At 42.2% G+C, this 23,480-nt stretch overlaps 3 protein-coding genes across 4 annotated transcripts; 1 reads left to right on the forward strand and 2 right to left on the reverse strand.

Moving 5' to 3' along the window:
- The first annotated feature begins 1,583 nt into the window (after positions 1-1,583).
- On the forward strand, positions 1,584-15,376 carry bmp8a (bone morphogenetic protein 8a). Its single transcript, XM_080863864.1, has 7 exons — positions 1,584-2,973; positions 10,176-10,368; positions 11,039-11,187; positions 11,667-11,846; positions 11,967-12,043; positions 12,214-12,324; positions 13,577-15,376. The coding sequence occupies exons 1-7, from the start codon at positions 2,475-2,477 to the stop codon at positions 13,724-13,726; spliced, it is 1,359 nt and encodes a 452-aa protein (XP_080719990.1). The 5' UTR covers positions 1,584-2,474; the 3' UTR covers positions 13,727-15,376.
- Positions 15,377-15,517: 141 nt separating this feature from the next.
- LOC308385104 (zinc finger protein 706) lies at positions 15,518-19,881 on the reverse strand. Of its 2 annotated transcripts, none has more exons than XM_080863865.1 (4): positions 19,741-19,881; positions 18,238-18,388; positions 16,863-16,985; positions 15,518-16,522 (listed from the first exon to the last, which is right to left on the reverse strand). In XM_080863865.1, exons 2-3 carry the CDS (start codon positions 18,370-18,372, stop codon positions 16,890-16,892), a joined length of 231 nt encoding a protein of 76 aa, XP_080719991.1. In that variant the 5' UTR covers positions 18,373-18,388; positions 19,741-19,881; the 3' UTR covers positions 15,518-16,522; positions 16,863-16,889. The 2 variants fall into 2 exon arrangements, with proteins under 2 accessions (XP_080719991.1, XP_080719992.1); XM_080863866.1 differs by having other exon boundaries at positions 18,238-18,481; positions 19,741-19,830.
- A 1,526-nt stretch (positions 19,882-21,407) lies between these two features.
- LOC308384640 (ladderlectin-like) lies at positions 21,408-23,206 on the reverse strand (the record flags this gene model as incomplete). The annotated part of the gene is made up of 3 exons (XM_080863175.1): positions 21,842-23,206; positions 21,574-21,673; positions 21,408-21,484 (listed from the first exon to the last, which is right to left on the reverse strand). The coding sequence occupies exons 1-3, from the start codon at positions 21,989-21,991 to the stop codon at positions 21,408-21,410; spliced, it is 327 nt and encodes a 108-aa protein (XP_080719301.1). The 5' UTR covers positions 21,992-23,206.
- Between the last annotated feature and the right edge of the window lie 274 nt (positions 23,207-23,480).

A 23,480-nucleotide genomic window follows, 5' to 3' on the forward strand; every position in this document is an offset into this window, starting at 1 on the left:
GTCACTTTGGTTTGGTCAGTGTTATTCATGCCTTTCAAAGTGACCGCAAGTACCAGGCCGCTTTGAAGCAAAGAGTACACAAACACGAACTGGCACAGGCCTGAGCCTCACTACTATATTTGAGTCACTTCTTCCCTCCAAGTCTTTTTGATTTAGAGTCGCACACATGCACACAGTGTGTTTGCATTAGGCCTGCTGCACGACAGGCTCTGTGAACTAATGAATAGCTTAACGGGAAACCTGCAGCTTCAGAAAAAAAGCAGACTTATGTTAGACGTTAATTCTGAGCCAAGATAACACATCGATGTTGGAGATTTTAGAGCTTTGAAACTGGCAACAGAGGGAAACAAACATTCATCCAACTCACAGAAGTGAACTGAAAGGATTCAAGTTGAAATAAAATGCAGTGGAAACGGAGGGTATAACAGCAAGGTTTGCCTGTAAACGTGGATTATAGGTTCATACATCTATATTTGCTGAGATCTTTTTAGAGTTCATCCTTCATGCTTTCCAGATAAACCAAGTAAACCTTTCAGAGGCTTAATCTTTTTAATTTGTGACGATGTCTCAACTTGAAGCCTTTGTGAGACACTGCCCACCCGCCATCATGAGACTTACTAAGATCATGTGGGTGTAGATGTGAGTGGCGGCTGAATCGTCCAGAAAATGATCTCAAGACAGTATGGTGGGTGTCTGATAGTCGGTGTTGTCAACCACCACCTCACTCTGTCAAACTATCTGCCTTCTTGGTCCAAACTGTGAAGATTAGCATCCTCTAACGAGTGTCCTTTCTCCTTTAGGTGCCAGGTTGGCCTTGGGTCATGTGACTCCTAATGACTCAGAAGATTACAGGGTGGGCCAACGACTCTCAGGACCACCTCCCACGCCCTTACGATTCTCCATCAGGTTGTAAATCTCTTGGACGAGAGGTGAGACGTCTTCATGAACCACAAAGTTGTCCAGCTGCCATCATTTTAACCATTTAAGACAACCATAGCCTGGATGACTGAGAAGCTTTGATTTTATACAGTTTTTAGTTTGAGTTTGTAGAGCCGGCCTCACGTGGCCATGAGAGGAAATGCGGTTTTTGGCACTTTCATTCACAGTCATTATTCATCCGTTGTTTTTGTTGAAAAAGAGCCAAAAAAACCCCCAGAATCCATCAGTGAAAACTAAAATAGGGTATCATTTTATTCGCAGGTGTATTTAAAGTTAACTTGTTGCTAACTTCTAAAAAGGTTTATTTTTTTAAACGTTGCCTTTTTGTCTTGATATTATTATTTTACGACCTTTCCGTCAGTTTGGCATCTCTGTGCAGGGTTACATGTGTAAAGAAATGCTTCTCCCTGACTTCCTGACTTCTGACTCACCGAGCGAACAGAGATGCTTTAGCATTAAACAAGGCAGCTGGCAGCCAGACACTTAAAGCGGAGTAGCAATGAAAGGAAGCAGTCATAAGAGGATGAAAAGATAGATGGGTGGAGGTAAGGAGGAGAGAGATGAGGTCTCCCAAAGAGACCACTGGGAGGGGAGGTTGATGAGATGTAAGCAGGACAAGAGAGAAGTTTTAGGACTTGAAAGAGGAGGAGAGGCAGAGGCTGGGAGGGAAACTCCCTTCTGGTCTTGAACAACTGTTCAGGCTTCAAACACTCAGAGCGCTGCACAGCTCACGCTGAGCGAAGGACTGCAGGAGAAACCTCTCACCCCTCTCAAGGATTTACAGTCAGGAAACAATTTTTATAAAGTGGATTAAGAGAGACATCTGGCACCCCAGAGACGTGTGGGAGGCGAGCGGCCTTGAATGAATGAATAAGTGCTCACGGAAGACTGGATAAAAGTTTCCAGAAGTTATTTTTCGTCAGCAGATGGTCCTCGTGAGGTATCCCGGGTTAATCTTTGGCTCACTGCAGGTGCGAGCTTCATTTCCTTGTGCGGTGGAGAAAAAGTCGGAGCTAACCTGATGATACAGCTCTCCGGTTTCACTCCAATTTCTGCAGCACCTGCTCATCACTGAAATTGCTTTCCATCCTGCAAGTTTACAACTTCAAAGCCTCGAGCAATCTTCCATAGGGGCATTGTTTGTCTATATCCAAAACACATCTGAAAAGCTTGTAATTATGCTCTCACTCTCATTATCTCTGCTTCTCCTGCTCCACGGCTGAGAGGTGAGGGAGAAGTGGATGAGAGGAGATTAGAGAAGGTAGAAGAGGGAGGCAGGGAGGGATAAACAGGCAGTTTAAGGCTGTAAACACATCCTGTCCAGAGGCAGCTGTTTTCTAAACACATTGGGCATAAATCAAGGTTGTATTTGTCTGTGGTGACTCTGAAGCAGTCGGGGCACAAACAGGAGCGAGCAGAAGGCACTCTGTGGTGGTCAGGCTGGTCACACTGGTGGAGGTGAGAGAGGACGCGAGGAGGGAAGTGGATTATTTGTGAGGGGAAACTTTGAGAAGAATCGGGGGCAGACTACAGTCATGGCCTCGGCCGTCTCTTACAGCCTCTCCTGCCTTTTCACCAAGATGACACGGACGCACACGGGGAGCGCCAGATCCACGTCCGCCATCCACCCCTGGACCCTGCTCCTCCTCTCCCTGCTGCTCCTGCTCTCCCTCTCGCTGTGGAGCCAGCAGGCCGAGGCCGTGGTCCCCTCCAGCTTCCGGAAGCTTAGTGGACGAGAGAAGAAGGAGATGCAGAAGGAGATCCTGACCATCCTGGGTCTCCCGGGGAGACCAAGACCCCATCCTCCGCTGCGACCGCCATCCTCTGCGCCGCTCTTCATGCTGGACCTGTACCACGCCATGTCGGTTGATGAGGATGAAGGCAATGAGATTATTGCAAGTACACCTTTCAAGGGGTCATCTAAAGGGACTCCTCAGGTCAACCGCGGGGCCCTGCCGACCCTCAGCACGCACACACCGCCGCTGGGGACGGTAGTCAGCGAGGCTGACACGGTGATGAGTTTCGTCAACCTGGGTGAGTCATAAAACTGTTAAAGGTACTTGTTTTCCTAAAACTAAGGCAATCAACACAATGACTTTATGTCCAAAACATCAGCGACTGGGTGAAGCGTTACCAGGTGTAGCTAAACTAGAGCCATGCTTTTCTTTTGTGTAATACCAATTTGTACCACAAGATGGTGCAGTGAATCAGCGTCACCTTTAAATAACATGTAAGTCAATGAGAAATTGCACAATGGCAGCCTGGTGTGATGTAAAACCTGAGGGAAAATTGTGTAAAATGCTGCCCCCTGGTGGTAAACATTTTAGTTAAATTCTGCACCGAGTACTTACAAAATGTACCTTTAATCGTTTAATATAACCGTAGCTGATATATAAAATATGCACCTAACGTCCAGGTCTGGAAGTGTCTTTGACTGGCATTCTTTCATATGCCCAGCAGGGGGCGACTCCTCTGCTTACTGTAGAAGTCTATAGATAAACAGCCCTACTTTTCACCTGATTTCTGACTTCAAGAAACATTTTCCTGATGATTTAATGTTCTCAGTTTCTAATTTGAAGTCCTACTTAATACAACGCGATGTTCACTTTGTAAATTATGGTCCTCATTAGAATCAAAAAGGCCAGTAGAACTGGCTTTATGAAACGGTCAGGTAAATGTTTGTGAAAGCAAGACTTGCGAGACATTTAAAACCAGGAAATGTCATTCTCAGCAGGTACTGATGTTTCTTGACCCCGGTGAAAGCCACGAGTGTTTCTAGAGCTTCAGCCTCTTTAGATATTTACAGGAAAAATGTAACTGATAGATGTGCCAGAGTTTTCTGAAGTTGTCTTTCTGTTTTGTTTGTCTTCATATTTCTCCCATGTCAAAGAAACAAAGAAATTTCAAGAAAAATAACTGAATCATTTTAAAGTCTTCATCGCAGTAACTGTGATCGAATTACCAACAAAACCAATGGCAGTGTTTTGCTGATATGTTGGTGCATCTCTAGGTTTGAGTTTCGTTTTATTATAGCCATTAAACAAACAAGATCTAAAGTGTTAATTGGTAATAATTAGGGTCACAGTTGGCATCAAGTAGATTTTATTACCTTGAAACTGAACCAGCCCAGATGTTTCCCCCTCCAGTTTTCATTCTCTAACATCTGTAGGTAAAGCTGTGGCATCGGTCTTCTCATCTGGCATCACTAAACGGTCTAAGCTTTGGACTGCTCCTTATAGCTTAAAGAGAGGAACGCTGTTTATCATCAGGTTTGAATGACAGGACAGTTTTTGCCTTTTTGTGGTTTGGCTACAAAACGCAAACTCAGAGGAATGAAATTACACAGTGTGTGAGCTTGATGACTCTGACAGTGCCATAATTTTTAGTCTCATGTAGTTTCCTCTAACTCTCCCCCCAGCAGAGCGGATTAAACCCGCTGTCAGTACAACAGATTTTTATTGGTAGGTTTACGTTTCAGTTCATGGTTCCTAAAATCCACCAGCCTCAGTCCCCTGCTGCTCCCCTGATATTAGATGAAGGACTTTGATGTTTAAAGTAAGAGGTGAAAATCTGTCCAAATCAGGGGCATCAAACTAATTTTAGCTCTGAGGGCACAAATAGCCCAATTTAACATTAAGTAGGGTGAAAAAACTAAACCTGGTGCATGCAAAGTGTTTGTTGATTTAAACACACACAAACTATGCAGGTGAAACGTTTGGCATTGATGATGTGAAGGAATGGTCACAAACTTCAGCTGCTCTTCTGCCTGCTGATCATCTTTGGGCTTCAGCAGGAACTCATTCATAGATCCTCACATCTCTGTTTCAGCTCGTGTCTTAGCAGATTTATGTGGACTTTTGTAAACTGCAGCCAATCAAAATTTAGGGATTGTCTGAACATGTGGTCCAGACCACCAAAACACCGTAACAACCTAAAACATGTCCAGTCTGTTTCCCTTTGGTGTAAAGAAATACATCCTGAACCATCTGTTCAGAATGAAACAGCCTGAAATGTCTGTTTCTCCACACTCAGTCGAAATCACACAGAAACATTGTTATGGAAGTCAAACACCTCACCACAGTTCCTTTGCAGATCTGTCAGCTATAAAGGCCTGCCATACTTTGAGTATTTATCTGTAAGACAGCTTTGACATGACAGAAACGGACTATGAGCCACTAAGAAGTATATTTTAAGTAAACCTCTCTTCATATAAAACTTTTCAACCACCCAGTGGGCTGAATTAAACCCTTTATTGGCTGCTTCTTATCCACACTCTGAAGCAGATCCACGTATTTAATGTCCTTTGTTTAGATCATTTTACTCAGCTTTCATTAATAATGGCTGCATGGATTAACTGGGCATAATCTTCAATACGTTCAAGCAGGAAGTTAGTAATTATCATTAAAATATAGTGTTAACTGTAGTTGCATATGAAATTAAGTTTATTGTTATTTTTAGTTTAGTTCAGACATTTTGCTGGGTTGAGCCTTAATTCAGTTCAATTCAGTTTTATTTATGCAGCACCAAATCACAACAACAGTCATCTCAAGGCGCTTTATATTGTAAGGTAGACCCTACAATAATACATACAGAGAGAAACCCAACAATCATTTGAGCCCCTATCAGCAAGCACTTTGGCGACAGTGGGGAGAAAAAACTCCCGGTTAACAGGAAGAAACTTGGGGTGAGAGAAGGAAGACAGGATAAAAGACATGCTGTGGAAGAGAGCATGTCTTAAACCTGCATTTTTTTTTCTAATGGACAGCAGGGGGCGACTCCCCTTGTTGCTGAAGACTGGGTTGTAAAACCACCGTGCTTCTGGCTTTATTTATGACCCCAGTAAACGCTTTCCTGATACGTTTATGGTCAAGATCATTAAATTAAAGTCTCATCGAATATTACATGATGTCAATTTGGTAAATTATGTCCCCTTTACAATAAAAAAGGTCAATAAAGCAGGTTTGCAGCTGTTTACAGTGTGATTGAAAAGTCACTGCACTCTCTCTCTCTCTCATGATGTTGTTTTTAAAAACAGAGATGCTCACACTGATTATGCCCATCTTTTAATTATGGTGAGAAATGTTGGTTAGCGTGAACTCGATGGAGGTCAATTAATAGGGGACAAAAACAGAGCATCACCAAGAAAGTGTTCATGTAAACTACATGAGTTCATGTAGTTTACCATCACCAACAAAGGTTCTAAGCAACTATATTATTTAAGAAGCAAGCAAACAAAAACATTTTTATAGATTTTATGGGAATAAATGATACTATGTGGTTAAAAAAATACTAATACAGTTTGGTTAAATGTTGCAACACGACCAGCATGAGGAAGATTGTGTTTATATTGTACTATATGTTAACTGACATGGCCCTGACAGTGACCACCCAGCATGTACACACTAAACTGACCCTAAACATGTTTATACAGTTCAGAGAAAGGAAAGTGAAGCTGAACAGAAATGAAAAACTGATTTGGAATTTTCAGTGTTTTCTAACATTTTGCAGCCCAAACAAAAAACTAATCCATTAAGAAAATTCATAACATTTAATACCGAAAACAATATACTGCTGAAAGTTGCCTCTTGGCCTCCGTGTGTGGATGTTTATGCGTCCACCAACACGACAGCGCAGCCCCGCTGATGCCTATCTGTCCGAGCCTGAACATTAAACATCCTCTTCCCGTTGGTTTCCTTCCTCCTGCTCGATGGTGATCTGCACCCAGTTCACCGTGGGAAACGTCACCCCCTCTCTGCTCGGGGTCTCTAATGAACTGCCTCAAATGAGAGGTTTGCTTTTTCAGAAACAAAACATAAATCTGCTCTGCTACGGAAAAGAAAAAGCACCCTGAAATTTATCAGTCGGCGCTGCAGAAGCATAGCGTGTCATCTCCCAAAGCAGCACGATTTCGTAAACAGAGGTGACTCATATCTTTAATAATCACCTACAGCTCAGGACAGTTTCCTTTGGAGAAAACCTTTAAAACTTCACTGAACGTATTTAAAAGGGCGGCTAAAACACATCAGGCGAACAGAGAACATTCGAGATATCGTGCAGGAAATAAAGACCTCAGGCTGAGTGTGTGAACTTTCACACAACAAAAAGACGAAGCATCCAACCACACACCAAATATATTTAGCAGCTCCTCGAATAACTAATCGAATCAGTGCGTGTGGTTCGTGTAAGCTGAATGAAACAGGCGAGCGTGTGTGTGTCTGTGCATATGTAATGGGAAGACACAGCTGGTTAGAATTAAAGGCCCACTGACACACAAAAAAAGCCAACGGTCTGAATTGAGATGAAAATACTGCTGTGGAGGGAGCGACACTAAAAATACCAGGCAGGGCTGCAATTAGTGGTGTGTGTGCGGAGCAGCTGCTGCGGTTCAGAGCACTAAGTGTCTCTAATTACTGCTGCAGTGTGTGTGTGTGTGTGTGTGCTGATATGCGCACGCCCAACCCATGAGGGGTGTCCTCTGCTGAGTATCTCTATTTAACATGCTCTGTGTGCGTGTGTGTGTGTGTAGACCAAACCCCAAACACACACACACACACACACACACACACACACACACACACACACACTCGCTGTGCTGATGTATGAGGGCGTGTGTTCACTTGCTCACCTCTGCGTTTACAGATTCAGGCCTCAGTTGCATTTTCCACCTCGTGTCATGTTTCGGGTTTCCTCCTGTGAGTCACGATCAAACCCTGAAGGACTTTTCATGCTCGCATGTTCTCAGCAGCTCCTGATGTGCCCTTCAGCAGGGCACCTCAGCTGAACCCTCAAGTCACCAAGTGTGGTCATTTATAGCTACCATTATAGTTTATACAGTAAATCTCGTAATGGCTCCGTTTGTGTTTGTAAAGCCAAACAGTCAAATGTTACCAGTAGATCTTCTGATCAGGGTTTACTGTCCATCCCCAAATCTAAACTAAAAGTGAGTCTTTGCAACTTAATCTGTGAGTTTTAAAAACTGGCATTTTCCCCCAATATATGTAAAAATGTAATTTATTGGAATCTGATCAAATGAATTGTACTTGATTGGTAAATTTTCATTTTATACAAGTTTGAATAAATAAACATTTCATTTTATAAATCAGTTGCATTTTACTCAATCGTTGCTTTGTGATTATTGATCATTTTATGAGTGAAGTAAACTGATAAATTCAAGAAACATTTTTATGATTTAAAAAATATGACAAAAATCATAACAACGGTCATAAATGTCGGCACTAGGCGATCCCGGGAGCATGTACTTGGATAAATACTTTGATTTTGTGCTGAGAAAGTGCAGAACAGGTGTGCATGTTGCATGTGAGGACTTGCATGAAGAAATAAAGCTAACGCATTTCATAGAGAAAAACTGCTATGCTTTAAAAGGACTTCACACAGCAAAGCAACCAGGAAAAAACTGTAAGTTCGAATCTTCCTGGTTTGAAGCTGTTAAACTCGCTGATCGCCGTCAGTTACAAAATCACCGACAGGTGAAGTAACATAAATAATCTAATTTCAGAACAACGCTGTGCTGCAAAGCCCAGGATCATGGCACACTGTTGCAGATCGAATGAATCTTAAAAAGCCAAATGAATACAAACAAAATAAAACTAAAGATTAAAAAATAAAGTAAATAAAAGTCATGTCAGGGAAGATGGAGGGAGAAGTTGAACTTTCAGGGGGAGGAAAAGCTCTTAAAGGGTGTGTTTCCGAGCAAAGTTTTAACCAGTATTTATTCGACCCGACTGGTTCTAGTTAACTTAGATCACTCTCAGGGTGGCTGCAGACTCTCGGGGCCTGCTTCTAGAAAGACTTTGTCCAATTAAAGAACTCAACAAAGGCTTTTTGAGTATCCACAAGATACATCAGACCGAGTTTTAATTACTGTCCTAGCTCACAAACGAAAGTGCTCAAAAGATATGATGACCTCAGATTAATGTTGAGGATGACCGGTGTTTACTGTATTCAAACTACAGTAAACAACATTTTCCTGTAATTATTTGTCTTTTTTCTGTATTTTCCAGTGTTTATATGATTTTGAAGCGCTTGTTCCTCGCTAGAAGAATAAATGACAGAACCGAACAGCTTATTTATTTAATACTATGAAGGAAAAAATAGTTGAAACCTTTAAGAAGAATGTGTTTAAGACGTGCAGCCTGTAGTGCAGGCCACAAAAGGTGGGAGCAGTCACCTGATTTGTAATTGACAGTCCCTGGATGACCCTCCTTTATCACGGAATCACCATTGGCAACTGAGCCGATGAGTCATCGGGTCACGGCGAGACGGAGCTGCAGGCAGCGCTGTCGCCCCCTGGTGGGCAATAAAAGAATGCAATTTTAAAACTGCGACCTTACGAACAGAAACACGTCGGTCTTTTATACATTTGGGGGAAATGTTTGCTTGAGTTCTGCTTCTCGGGTGCAGTTAGTTGGTATGATTTTTCTGTGTGAAGGATATAATAGTTATTTGTTTTATTTTTTTGCACTTTACAGTAGTTTAAATTGTCTTTTACATTTTGCAGCTACAGCAGTAAATTATCATTAATAAAAATAATGAGGAATAAATTGTAATGATCACCTTTCTGTCTGATCTTTTACTTGTGTTACAAAGATGTGAATAGTTCTTTCATCACTGTTTCCCTCTGTCCTTTTCTCTGACTCATTTCCTGATGAGCTCACTGCTGCTCCTCTTCTTCACTTTTGTTGCTCCTTTATGCTCCACAGTTACACACATTTTCTCCTCTTTCATCTGCTGTTAACTAAAACTCCTCAGACAAACCGTTCAGATCTGGTTGGATGAAACCATTTTCCCCCAGTTCTTTGCACAACAGGAACAGTTTGTAATCTGATGTTGGCACCGACAGCGACTGGTGTTGGTCCAAAAACCTTCACCTGGTAGCTTTTTTTCCCCTTGTTTGAGTTTTTTTTTTTGTTTTTGTTTATCGCATTATTTAGTTTATCCTTTTTTTCTTTGATTGTTTGCTTTATTCTGGTGTTCTGAAAGAAACTGCCCTCATTTACAAACTTGTATGAATGTGCAGGACCAGCATGCACTGACCAGGAATGATGCTTGAGCATCTGTGCCTCCATCTTCCAGAATGTATGCTTGAAATACTTCAGCATTACTGTCAAATCATCTAAATGTTTACAATCTAACTCTATTTAAAGTTCTCAAACAAATCTGTTCCTTCTGAAAAGCCATGCTGATGAATCTCCCCTATTCTTTCTTTCCGTGTGCAGTGGAGCAGGAGCGTGACCTCCTGCAGCCTCGTCCCTACTGGAAGGAGTTTCGTTTTGACCTCACCCCTCTCCCCAAGGGTGAGACGGTGACTGCGGCAGAGTTTCGTATCTATAAGACGCTGACGGTGGGTCAGAGGGCAAACCGAACGCTGCACATCTCCGTCTACGAGATCAAACGAGAGAATAGACAGAGGTTTCCTCTCACTTTTATGTCTTTCTTCCTTTACGGTAGTTCTCCTTCTCAGTCTTGGTCTCAGTTACTTGATTTTAGTCCCACACGGCCAGCTTTAGGCCTTCTGACGCTTTAGCCTGTCTTTAGCGTCTTTATGTTGTTTTAAATTTATGGGTATAAGCCTATAAACACCCCCCCCCCCCCCCCCCCCCCCCCCCCCCCCCCCCCCGTGCCTCAGCCCTACTTTGTTTTTACACTAACTGGTTCAAACACAAAGCTAGACCGATAACCTTATATGAAATCAGCAGGTCAAATCAGATCAAAGCAACACTGAAAACACAGATTCAGAGATCGCGAGCCTGGCTGCAGTCTGTGAAAATAAGACCATCTGAAGTCTTGTTTATAACAGCCGTAAAGGATGTCATCTGTCAAACTGATAAATACAGGCTGACTCGAGTGTTTACGATTGTCTAGACTGATAAAGTTTACTTGCGTGTGCTGGAGAAAAACACCAGAGCTGGAAGAAGCATTCAGATCCTAACCTTGCAGAGATTTTTACATAAAGTGTAAAACAACTAAAAGATCAAAAGACCTTTGACCATATAGTTAATTTTGGTGATTGTATGCTCAATCAAAATATGTGAAACCACCAAGCTGTTCTTCTAAATTTCTATACGTCCTCTTCCTGCAGAGAGCCAGAGCTGGTGCTGTTGGACATGCAGTCGGTACCTGCAGGGCAGGAGGGCTGGCTGGCTTTTGACGTCACCTCAGCCTCCAACCACTGGCTCGTCCACCCCCGCAGCAACATGGGCATACGTCTCTACGTAGAGACAGAAGAAGGTGGGTCCGCCTCTGGGCCCAACACCGATGCTCATTTCTATCAGTGCCATTAGATCCATTAATTCGCCTTATATGGTTGTAACCTCCAACTATCTCCTGCTTTCCTGCCCTGTGGTTTTAATCAGTGGAAAATACTTAAACAGGTCATGTTACTTTCATTTCCAGCTCCATATCTTCACCCTTGGACTCCTCAAGTGTAGCTTTGCATGAGTCAGTTCAAAATAATCCGTATTTATCTTATACTGGGCTTGGTGAGTAGGGAGTATTTTGACCATATCACAGTTTTTATGTATATTTTCCAATTCCAAGCTGTAAAAACTTAAACGCTTATTGGACTTAAGCAGATCAGGTGATGTGTATTTATGTAATGAGGGAGGGTGTGGCCTCAGGAGGTCAACACCCTGTATCAAGGTCTCCATAATTATTAGCCAGCTTCTTTACCTTTATATGTTTTATATAACGAGACACTTTTCTTTCAGACCGCTCCTTGGCTGGAGGGTGGATTGGGTTGGTGGGTCGGAGGGGCCCTCGCTCCAAGCAGCCTTTCATGGTCACCTTCTTCAGGGAGAACCAGGTCCCGTGTCGGCCGCCGCGAGCCGTTAAACCTCATCCCCGCAGGAAGAAACCCAAATACGACCTCCCAGTCCCCAACTTCAAAGGTCAGGCTCCAGCCAATCACACTCTGGGATTACAGGCCTTACTGATGACCGTGTTGAAACCTTTAACTCGTTGTTTTATCGTGCAAATAATTTTCACCTTTTTTTCTGTTGTTCCTTCAGAACGTAATTCTGAAAACAGAGGTCAGCCCTGTAAAAAGCACGAACTCTACGTCAGCTTCAGCGATCTGGGCTGGAAGGTCAGTCCAGTACTCGTTATGTTAATCATCTTTTTACTAGTGACCTATAAAAGTTAAATCATCTTTGATATAACGTCTCATGTGTCGCTCTCATACGTGACATTTCTTTATAGATTAGATAAAACTTGTAGCTTCTGTATCATAAACTATTATTGTGTCTTTGTGCTCAGGACTGGGTTTTGGCTCCTACTGGATACTCGGCGTACTACTGTGATGGAGAGTGCTTTTATCCTCTGGGCGCCTGCATGAACGCCACCAACCACGCCCTCATCCAGCAAGTGGTCAGTACACACGAGTCAATCACATCCTGACCTCGGCCATGTCAGAATACAGATACAGATAAAATAAACACCGTGAAGCTTGTTACCTTTCCCCGCGGGCCCCTCGTGTAGTAATCTCAGTCAATTTGTTGCTCCTGTTGGCTTGATGTGTGTCATGGTGATGTGTGTACGCACTACTCGACCAACAAAAACAACATTGTGCATTTTTAACACCACATTTCCAAAAAATGAGGTCAGCTGACCACCTGAGTATCATGAGCAACCATGTTTATTCCATCAGTGGATTTTTGCTTCCCTGACGGAATCATTGAGGAACATTTCAAACACATATTGGCCATCACAGAGCCAGACCTTAACCCCACTGAGGCGACTGATGGTTCAGTCCCAGCTCCTGCATCCGAATGTGCCACTGGGTAAACTCCTGAACACTACTGAGTACCGCTGATGCATACATCTGGGTTTGCGCAGGTGTGGATTTGTGGCCTCTACTTTTGTGCCTATGATATATTATCATTGCGCCTCTGCAGTCTCTTACTGCATTCTTTTAGAGCTGAACTACTTTTTCAAGTCATTCTTTTTTATGTGGGATTTCAGATCTGAAGTGTTTTTATTTTAACAAACATTGCAGAAACTTTACAGAAAGATCTGCACTTGTAGCCGATGGTTTGTGAATTTACACACTGTAATAAATGTGGTGAAGGAGGCATGTGGCTGTTTTTCTTTAGTTGTGGGCAATTGTTGCGCTGCAGGAAGGAAAATCACAAATGTTCTGGTCATTAATTACATCCAAATTGTTTTTTATATGATCACTCAGTGTTTGGACAAATTTGGAGTGTATGAAATGGATCTTTTCAGTTAGGAGCATTTCCTTTTATTTTATTAATTTAACTGAAATAACAAAAGAAACACGAACTGATTAAGTAAGAGGACCAGATGTTACAATCTCTGATAATTCATTGCTTCAAATGGAGAAAGGCTCGAGGGATGGGTACCATGAAGAAAGGGTAATATTGTGAGTCTGTATGGCTGCCACACTGACCAGCTTCTCTTGCAGAACAGATCTGGGTCTCAGTTGGACAGCTTGGTAAAATAAAAGTCCTTAAAACTTGCCAACAGACTCTAACTCCTGTAAACACCTGATTACAACATACCTAAATATTATAATAGACTTTACTTTTGTCCCTTCTCTGTTACATATCTAAAACATACTTTAGTATAACAGCATTAACTGTATTTCACTCTGCTCTGGCAGGTTCACATCCTGAAGCCTGACGAGGTCCCCAAAGCGTGCTGCGCCCCCACGAAGCTCAGCCCAATCTCCGTCCTGTTCTACGACGACAACAACAACGTCATCCTCAAAAAGCATCGCAACATGGTGGTCAAGACCTGCGGCTGTCTATGAGTGGCCGAGGCCCCGCTTAGAAGAAAATGTATAAAGGGTGATTTATTTTTCCAGACGCTGCAGAAACATGAACAGTTTGGATGATATGGACCAACAAATCTCATCCAGCAGGTCTGAATGGTCCCGTTTTTCAGAGTTAAAGTTCGCAGATTTCTCCTTTGTCAGTGTTTCAGCATTTTCCGAGACTCTTTGGCTTCACAAAAACAATCGATTCGCGGCGCACGATTACATTGCAGAAATGGCATAAATGTACACATTGAACATCGCTTAGCTTCTTCAGGGAAGTTACGAGCAAATGTTTGGGCATTTCTCTTATTTTGATACATTTTCAAATTGAAAAAAGCTAATCTATCAGCATCAAACCACAAACTTTAGTTTACTACAGAAAGGTTTAAATTCTCATGAAGGCAGATGATTTTAGATGGTAGGAAATCCATCAGTGATGCCTGATAATTTTTTTTGGTTTTGTTAACTGACAGCACTACTGTTGTTATAAGAAAAATCTATATGAAGAGATTATTAAACTGTATTCAGTTAATATAAAATAAACAGTACATTTATTATCAGTTTGAGATTGAGGCGTGTAAATAATCTAATTTTATTTTTGCAAGTTTTAAGCAAATCCTAGTTATTCCACTAAAGTGAAATGCAAACATGTTGTAACCTGAGTCCAATCTGAAGCCAGCTGCTGTGAAACCAGAGTCTCAACAGGTGTGAAAGTAAACGTGATGATGGGCTTTTTACCAGCGTCTCTATCATCCTGCCTAAAACCTGGAAATCAGCCTGACGCCTGGATGTCTCAAGTCCTTAAATGCATCTGGAGGACAGAAGAGACGAGCTTTCCACGGAGGAAGTGCCTTCACATTTATGTATAAGCAGTCCTGCACACAGCTGCAATATTCCACCCGGTGTGGAAACAGTAGGGTGTACTGGAGTATTTGCAGTAGCCACTCCCAAAGCCGAGAACATCAGTGCTCCAAACGCTGGGATCATAAATTATTTTATGGTGAAAATGTGAGGACCGGGTTCTAGACTGAACCCTGGTAAATCTGTGGAGGAACAGTGAGTGCTGCTTTTAGCAAGGCTAAATCACAACTGTGACTTACGCTGAACATGTAGCTGGTCTGGAGCACGTTATGTTTGCTCGAAAATCAAATTGGAGCTCTGCGGTTTCTCCGATTCTTTAACAATAACACAGATTTTATCCTGAAGGCATGTTTTATATAAGTAAACTGTTGAGCTGTATCTCACCAACAACCATGAGAATTTACCTGTATTTAGTTAGTGCTGCAAATGCGTAAATATATTAAGCTTAAAAAGCTGTTAAGTCTTGCTAGAATTACAGAGTCACACCTGTTATTGTCACCAGTGTCTCTCCGATCACATGACTGTCCAATTAACATTATTCAGACTAATAATTCAAACCAGAACATGTCTATTACCAGAACTCTTCTATTGTCTATAAATATCTGCATACTCATGTTAAATTAAATAGACTGCATTTATTTCAGCAGGAGCAGACCAAGACTGCTCCACACCTCGCTTTGAGTCCGGATCCAGATTAGTTGATATTTTCTAAATGGTCTTGAAATCATCGCCTCTAAAACAAAATTTCATGCAAATCCATCCCAAACTTTTAACTTAACCTCTTTATATGTTAGCTTGAAGTAGCAAGTCTGAGTTAAAGACAGTTAATAGTCACAGTCTGAGTAATACACACAAAAACTAACTGTATTGATTTAAAAACAAAAACGATTCTCATGCAGAATAAAAGGCATCTGAGCAGACCGATCACATTAAATACATTTTTCAATTTATTGAAAAGGGTAAAAAAAAAAAGTTACAGTGAAAACAAATTATTTTTGCTTGCTAGTGATTTAAAGAAGACCCAAAAAGAAAATCCTTAACTCTTATCTTTTGCAGTTTCGGAACTAAATGATTTCTCTCTCAGTCCTTTGGGGCTACGTACAGCTTCTTCAAACTACAGCTGAAAGCATCGCTGAGCACAGAGCTGCATGTTTGGTTTACAGAACAACTCCTGCTTTAACTGAGGCGGGACAAAGATGGGGGGTGTTATTGCCAAGAAGGATGACACTGAGAAGTCCAAGTGGAAGAGATTTGAAAAAGAGTGCGTTATAGACTTGCTGTGTGGTTAACGTGAGGTACTGTTGTAAGGTGTTACCGAGTGTGGACACCTGTGGAGCAGCAGCAGCATGGAAGAGGCAAAGCTGTGGAGTCCGACCATACAGACAGGAAGTTAAAGGAAACGCTTAGTCGCCTTAAGGAGCCGATTTTGGGATTTTTTTTGGGGAGAGAAAGAAAAATCAGAGCTGAAGAGTTGACCCGACAGCAGAGCCACGTCCATGTGGGAGTGAAGTGAATGTGCCGTCGCCTCATTGGACGACACCGTTTCAATAGAACCGGCTGTCAGGTAGACACACATTCAGAAATTTTATTTTACATCCTATTGAAGCTTTTCCAGATCCCCGTCATTAGTCACAATTTTGATTCAGTGTAAGCAGACAGATAATCTTGCTGGTTCTGCTTCCCCCCCCTCCCCAACTTGGGATAACAAGGTAGTTGTACACAATAAATATAAAATTGGGCTGCTGGTGTACGCCTGCCCCATCATTACTGTTTTCTCTTACACAAACATGTACGTACACAGCACATACACACATCCGCCCCGTCCCGCCTTCCCAACCCGATGTCCGTGAATTCTGAGAGGTCCCAGCGTTCGTCGCCAACGTCCTTCAGGTGCCGCGAGTCGATGTTTAATCCGTAGTCATTGTGTATCTGTAAGCAACAGTTTGTGGGGTCATGTTTACAGTTTAAACACAGTTTCCTCATGTTTGCTGTGTAGTTTCACTCCAATATTAATTTAAACAGAATCAAGAAAGTTCTCAATCTGCTTTCGGTTCCAACTGGAGTGTCCCGTCAACTCACAGCCGGTCTCCAAAGCAGAAACGAGGACTACCGACGCCAGCTGCAGTCCGAGGAGGACTTGTAGTGCATCCAACATCATACAACACAAATCTGACCAGTAAGCAACCTGGCAGAGCAAATTCTGGTCTAAATTTGAAACCTGGAGAGTGGGAAACACTGTTTTTTTTAAAACACTACAGGTACTACTCACCCAGATTCAGGTCCAGTCAGCAGTCCTTTATGCCTGAACATCCGCAAGCTCGGGGGGCATGGGGGACTTGGGATGTTTGCTCTCAAAGTGCTGCTTGAAGGTTTTGGGGTCGGGCATCTGTGTCTGAAAGGAGGAGGACAGTAAAAGCATGAGAAACAAAACACCAAAAAGGTCTCATTCCAACCATTAACAGGGCTTCACTTCCCCTGGCACAGCAGGTTAAGTAAGGCAACAGCAGCCTTACTTAACCCAAGTATGTTAAGCTTACTGTACTTGGATTCTGATCCAGGAAAATCTTTATCAGATAAACTATTTTCTTACGTGTTTCAGACCACTTTGTGTTTGCTGACTGGGGGCAAAGCCCTTAAAGAATACTTAACCGAAAATGCACCAACCAGCACTGTGAGTTTAACAATGTTTGAAACTATCAGCTATCATCTGACTGAGCCTCTGGGGGAAATTCAAAGTTTTGGGGTTTCCGGTGCTGATGGCAGAAAGATAGTCAAGCCTGGTTTCCTGTCTTGTGTTTCAGTGTTTACAGTTCAAACTAGGATGCAGATTTTAAAAAGCTAAGCTGACAAATTTCTACAGTTAATTTCAGCCACTGTGTTTCTCTTGCTTTCCACATAGACCATTTACCTGCAGGTAAAGCCTTCCCATGATTGGTTAACATTAGACAACAAACAGAAGCCAAAAAGCTTCCAGTACAAAAAAAAAAATCTTGTCTAAAATTCATGTAAAATCAATCCTGCTAACAAGTTATTAACATCTGAGACTGTCGCAGCTTGTAGCTACAGCCTAACAGTGGAAGATGTCAAATGACACCCTTTAAACAAAAAAAAAAAAGGTGTAACATCTGGACTGATCCACCTGCTCTTTAATAATTCACATGTGCACATGAACCTGAGGAGGTAAGAAAGTTCAAACGTACCTAATCTGTGGCCATCAGCTGAATAATTACCAAAGTGGATGCAAACTACTTTCCACTTTCAATCACTTCAGACTCTGTAAGCAGAACAGCTACATTTTAAAAACCCAGCTAAATGACCTCTGACCTTTTCCATCTCTGGCCCTGGTTGCACTTAACCGAGATATTTATGTGACCATTACAATAAACTCCATGCAATTAACTTGAACCTATGACAATTACTGAAATTAGTGCATACAGACAAACCTGTCTTACATCTCTACAGTGCTGGTGAGAATCACTGCTCTAAAGAGTTTCCCTCGTCTCTCACATGCACAAACCCAGCCACATGACGTATGCAGCTGCTGACTGGTTGTTTTAACATCTTAAAATATGAAGCATCAACATTTTAAAAACAAAGGTGAAAGGCCTCTGCGAGCTTCGGCAGAAGCTGTGGCTGTTTCTTACCCGGCAGACAGGGCAGGTGTGGACCAGGGCGGCCTTGGCTGCAGTCTTCTGGTCAGCGCCCTGAGATTTCTTCTTCTCTGCTGCCTTCTTGGCGTTCTTCTGCTGGGACTGAATCTTCTGCTGCCCACGAGCCATGGCCCTCAGCTTCAACCTGCAGGAACGACCGGCAACAAGTTATAACGGCGCAAGAACCTACCTTATAGTCGTGCATTTCTTTTGCATTAAACGAAGTATCTTCAGGGATCTGAAAACCACATGTTAAGAGTTTATTTCTTCAGACAATAAAGGCTTAAAATCAAACTGATTTGGATTATTGGCACACTGAATTACTCTCTGGTGAAGGGCGCTTGACTGAAATGTTTGTGGCATAGCTGTAATACATTTGTAAAAATTTACTTTGTCAACTTTTTCCATAAAGTTCTGTATAAGTGCCAGATTTTACCTTTCAGAAATAAACATTTGTATTATATGATTACGGACTTCTTTAATTGTCAAAGTGATCCAGCAGCCACAATCTCTTCTTGAGCGGACCTTTATTATTGTGGGGTCACCAGGTGTGTTTGATCTAGCAGAGTCAGATGGTCTTCACGCCTTTGGAGCGGGAGTTGCACGTTTGATTCCCACCTAGGTTAGACCCCCCTATGCTCTCACAGCTAGAGATTGACAAGGTACAACACACGTGCTACGGCAAGGGAGAGATATCATCACCCCAAATGCGATAGAAGAAGGATCACTGAATGCGAGAGGAACTGACCGAAGCTTGAAACCGGACTATGTGACCTCACGTACCCTCAGAAGATCAACTAGATGATGTGACTGCAGTACTACGGTGTCAGTAGTAAGAAGAGTTACTGATATAATCATCGAAAATGTAGGCAGGTTAGTCGTTATAACATAAATATATTATATATCTACTCAAAAATAATCTCTCAGGTGACTTGCTGTAGCAGTGTCTGGATGCGACTGCAGATACAACTTTTCACACATTTTAAACGATTTGAATTATACAGCGATTCCAAACGCATCAACACAGATTTTATGGTCCCGGGGACCAACAACCAAACTTGATTTACTTATCACTTCAAACATAACTGCCTGGGGGGCGTTACTAAGATGGTAAAGTAAAGGCGTCAAATCATCACAACTTTCAGTCCTTTAAAGATCGTTAACAGCAGCTACCCTCGACGACCGAGGAGAGAGCCTCTAACAGGTTACTAATAACTAACTGATGCCACTGACTTTGTATTGTTTTCCTGACAAAATGTTAAATAAACAGCTGAAAACCGTCATCACCGCCAGCGGGCCTCTCCTCAGCCGGGGCCGCCTTGCTAACCCTGTTAGCTGAGCTAGCTAGGGAAGCTGATATTACACGTGATCGCGAGTTACAGAGCTGTGCGGTGTTTTTATACTAAAGACGAAGCAGTGTTGAGTACAAATCCGGATTAAAATACGCCAGAATAAATAACAGGTCCCTAACAGGAAGATTTTTTTCTGCGGTTTTACCTTCGAGATGCGGCTCTGCCTTCGCTCCTTTGTCGTTATCTCTCTTTTTTTAATGTGCTAAAGGAAGCTGCGGAGGCTTTTATCCAAGCTTTGAAATGCGACGAGACCAGCAGCGCCCCCTGCTGGACCGGGGCGGAGCTTCACGTTCATCCAGAGATAATATAACTATCTAGCCCCGAACGAGTGACGTTGTGATACACCTGAGTTATTATAGTTGTGATTTTTTATTTCATTTTATGCTTGGTTTCAATCTGTAAAACAAAAGCCCACCCAATTAATGGAAGTCTTTTTCTCTTTCCTTAATGTCCTGCCTCCGATACAACTTACTCTAATTTTCACATAATTTCCTTAGGGATTATAAAGGTATTCTGATTTTTAAGCCTTTGTTTTTCCTCCTCTCTCTTTGTTGTACATGGCGCCTCTCAGTACTCCTGTCAACTTTATGCATCTTCCTGACTATCCTACTTTTTCTTTGCTGTTTTCCTTTGAAAACTTTCCTGCACTTCCTCATTACATCACCAAGTCTCCTTATTTTCTTTCCTCTGTCCAGAGGATGTTTCAAACACCTCAGAGAGTGGTTTAGAAGAGTTCTCAACATTCTCCTTTCTTGTACTTCCACCATTTAATCCTTGACTCTGTCTTCACCCACTTCTTCTTTTGGATTTCTAAAGTTGTCCGACAGACTATCATCTGATGCTGCCTAGCTACATTTTACAATCTCTATCACTTCATCCAACTTACTCCAGAATTTTTCTTTCTCTTAATTGATATCCAATCTGTGGGGCATATACACGGACGTGATTCAACATCAGCCCTTCCATTTTTAGTTTCAAACTCCTGTCTGACTCTCTCTGTACCTCCAGAACATTACTAACATGCTCTTCCTTCAAGATTAACTCTACCTCATTTTTCTTCCTATCTACAGCATGATAGAACACCTTAAATCTACTTCTAACGCTCCCAGCCTTGTTTCTCTTCCTCTTGGTCTTTTTTCACACATCTACCTTCCTTCTCCATGTCATATCATCCTGCTCTCTCTCTTAACCAGTCATAGTCTCTACATTTAAGTGTCAACAATATCACCGTTTCCACTGGCATACTATTAGCCAATAGCACAGGAGGCAGTTGTTGTTAATCAGGGCTCCATCTGGTCTGGTAGAGAAATACTGTGATTTTGGATGTTTGATTTGGGAAAGATTGTATACTGGATGCCCTTCCTGATGCAGCCTTCACCATTTAACCAGGCTTGGCACTGGGTCTAGGAGTACATTAACCATGAGGGAAGCCACAAGGCAAAGTGTTATTGGGTGTGTTGTTTAGATCATATCATGTCCTTCTGTTTATCCTGATGTAAAGACCCTGCTGTATGCTGATGACACTGATCTATACCGGGGGTACCATGAGAGAAGACCTCATCAAACAGTCGACATTTTATGAAAATAAAAAGCAGACCCGATTCATATATGAGACTGTATCAACCCTCCTTTGTACCATGACATTCATATACATATTATGCTGATGTACCCCGGGGCAATGCACGAAGAGAAATAAATAAATAAATAAATAAAACAGAACTGAGCTATGATTGAAGAGAAACCACTTTTATTTTGCAAATAAGGAAAGGAATTTTAGATTTTGGTTTCATGTGATTGATTGCAGGTAAGTGCTTAACACAGCCCTGGTCTAAATGCACAAATGAAAGGAAGACTCTCTCCACAAGGATGACGTTTCGGTGTGGGATAATCTGATAAGAAAACAAGAGGAGTGACCATTCTGCTTTATATTTCAAAATGCATTTCTGCAGTCACTTGATTTAGTCACGTTACAATATACCTATTGCAAGGCAACGTCCCCATTTATTCCAGCTCTTTAGCAAGTCAGGGGCCATGAGTAAATCAGTTACTGAACCATCACTCCATAGCCAATCTCCAAACTGTAAAAAACAAAAAAGACAAGCAGCGTCAAGCAATGTAAGAAGAATTCAGCTGTAAAAATAAAATCACAACAACAGTCAAGGCACGTATTTACAACAAGCAGGGAGACATTCATTCTTTAGCATAAATGTTCTGCTATAATAACAATTAATTGCATTTTACATTACCCTGACAGCATCAAAGGCGCCAATCCAGGCCGGACCATTGTATCCCATTTCATTCATGAGATTTATTACGAAATCATACTCATCCCATTCATGGATGGAGGCAAGGTTTGCACCAAATGACCGACAATATTCCTGTAAAAGCAGACACATCACAGGCAAACACAGTGCCTCAGACTTCAATGGTAACTGCACGCTTAAGTTACTTTTTAACTATGAAAAATATAATGGATTTCTGAGTAATTTCTGAAGCATCGCTCCCAGTGCTCATGAAACTCAGGGGGACAGTTCCCTGGGAAAAGTGCTGGTATTCCATAGACAATAGACTTAATTCAGAGAGTTTCTTTACATTTTATAATTTATATAAGTTATAATTTCTTTTTTATATATAATGAAAAAAATTACACAATTGCCATGGAGGCGAGTCTTTATCCTTCACGCTCACGTCCTCTACCAGAGGCCTAGGAGCTAGAGGGTCCTGCGCAGTATTTTTGCTGTTCCTAGTGCCGCACTGTTTGCTGTTCCTGTTACAGAGATCTTGGATGACATTCCTGTGATCTGCCGGAGTCGCTCGCTCAGTTTGGGGGTCACTGACCGAGGGCTTGGATTACCACGGTGACCACTGTTGCCTTCACCCTTCACATCTTCTCCAGCTACTTTCTCAGCTCTTGGTATTTCTCAAGGTTCTCGTGCTCCTCCTTCTTGATATTGCTAGCACTTTGTATAGCTACATCTAACACCACAGCCATCTTCCTCTGGTTGTTCACCACTACTGAGCCCAGTTGGTTAGCCATCATCAGAGTTTGTCTGCCTGTATCTGGAAGACCCGTGTAATCTTGCTAGCTTCTTGCACCCTGCTGTTATGTGCTGGGTTGCTCAGGGGCTTCTTTACACAGCTGGAGCTTGTGCTCAGAGCTTGTTCCTGTGCTATCAAACCTTTCAGTCCAGCTTGCTGTAGGTTAAGCCCCCCAAAGCCTACCTCGGTACATGAGTGGGAGATATATAACTGAAGTTGCCTGGACTAGCAAGACTCACGTCAGGTGTTGAGGCTACTGGTACAAGGCTATGGCATAAGTGCACAGGGGATGAGAATAGGGAAAAGTTGGAGTCCTACTACATAACAATATACAGGAACATCTGTGCTGAGTATGGCCTAAATGTCCCAAAGAGATACACCCCCTAAGGTGGTTGAGAATGATCCTGTGGGACAAACTGGTTATGGCTAATTAAATGGACATTGTAGTGGTGGACAAGCAGAGCAAGAAGGCCGTAGTGATAGCAACATTAGGAAGAAGGAACATGAGAAGCTTGAGAAATACCTGAGAGAGCTGGTGCAGAAGATCTGCTCCTCGTAGTAATCAGAGCATTTGGTGCAGTGACCCCCAAACTCAGAATGATATCTGAGATTTCTGTATAGAAGAGGAAAGTCTTAGGAGCAGCATGGATACTGTACAGTACCCTGAAGTTCCCAGGCCTCCGGTAGAGGACCCGTGATTGAAGGACAGACAAGTTAAGAAATATTCTCCCTTACCATCAGTCCTGTTTTGCTGAGCAGGGATCAGCTCCAGTGGTGACTCTAGTACAGAACATAACAAGAATGGATCAAATGTAGGTTTTAATGTACATTGTCAGCTTTGCATGT

The sequence above is a fragment of the Rhamphochromis sp. 'chilingali' genome, assembly GCF_963969265.1.
Source record: "Rhamphochromis sp. 'chilingali' genome assembly, chromosome: 17".
Lineage (NCBI taxonomy): Eukaryota > Metazoa > Chordata > Actinopteri > Cichliformes > Cichlidae > Rhamphochromis > Rhamphochromis sp. 'chilingali'.

Bases quoted from the DNA above. Each gene is read 5' to 3' on its own strand.
- bmp8a (XM_080863864.1), top strand. From the start codon at position 2,475: ATGGCCTCGGCCGTCTCTTACAGCCTCTCCTGCCTTTTCACCAAGATG. The intron at 10,369-11,038 runs GTTTCCTCTCAC...CTCTTCCTGCAG, and splicing joins AAACGAGAGAATAGACAGAG to AGAGCCAGAGCTGGTGCTGT. The intron at 11,188-11,666 runs GTGGGTCCGCCT...CTTTTCTTTCAG, and splicing joins CTACGTAGAGACAGAAGAAG to ACCGCTCCTTGGCTGGAGGG.
- LOC308385104 (XM_080863865.1), bottom strand. From the start codon at position 18,372: ATGGCTCGTGGGCAGCAGAAGATTCAGTCCCAGCAGAAGAACGCCAAG. The intron at 16,986-18,237 runs GTAAGAAACAGC...TCCTCCTTTCAG, and splicing joins ACACCTGCCCTGTCTGCCGG to ACACAGATGCCCGACCCCAA.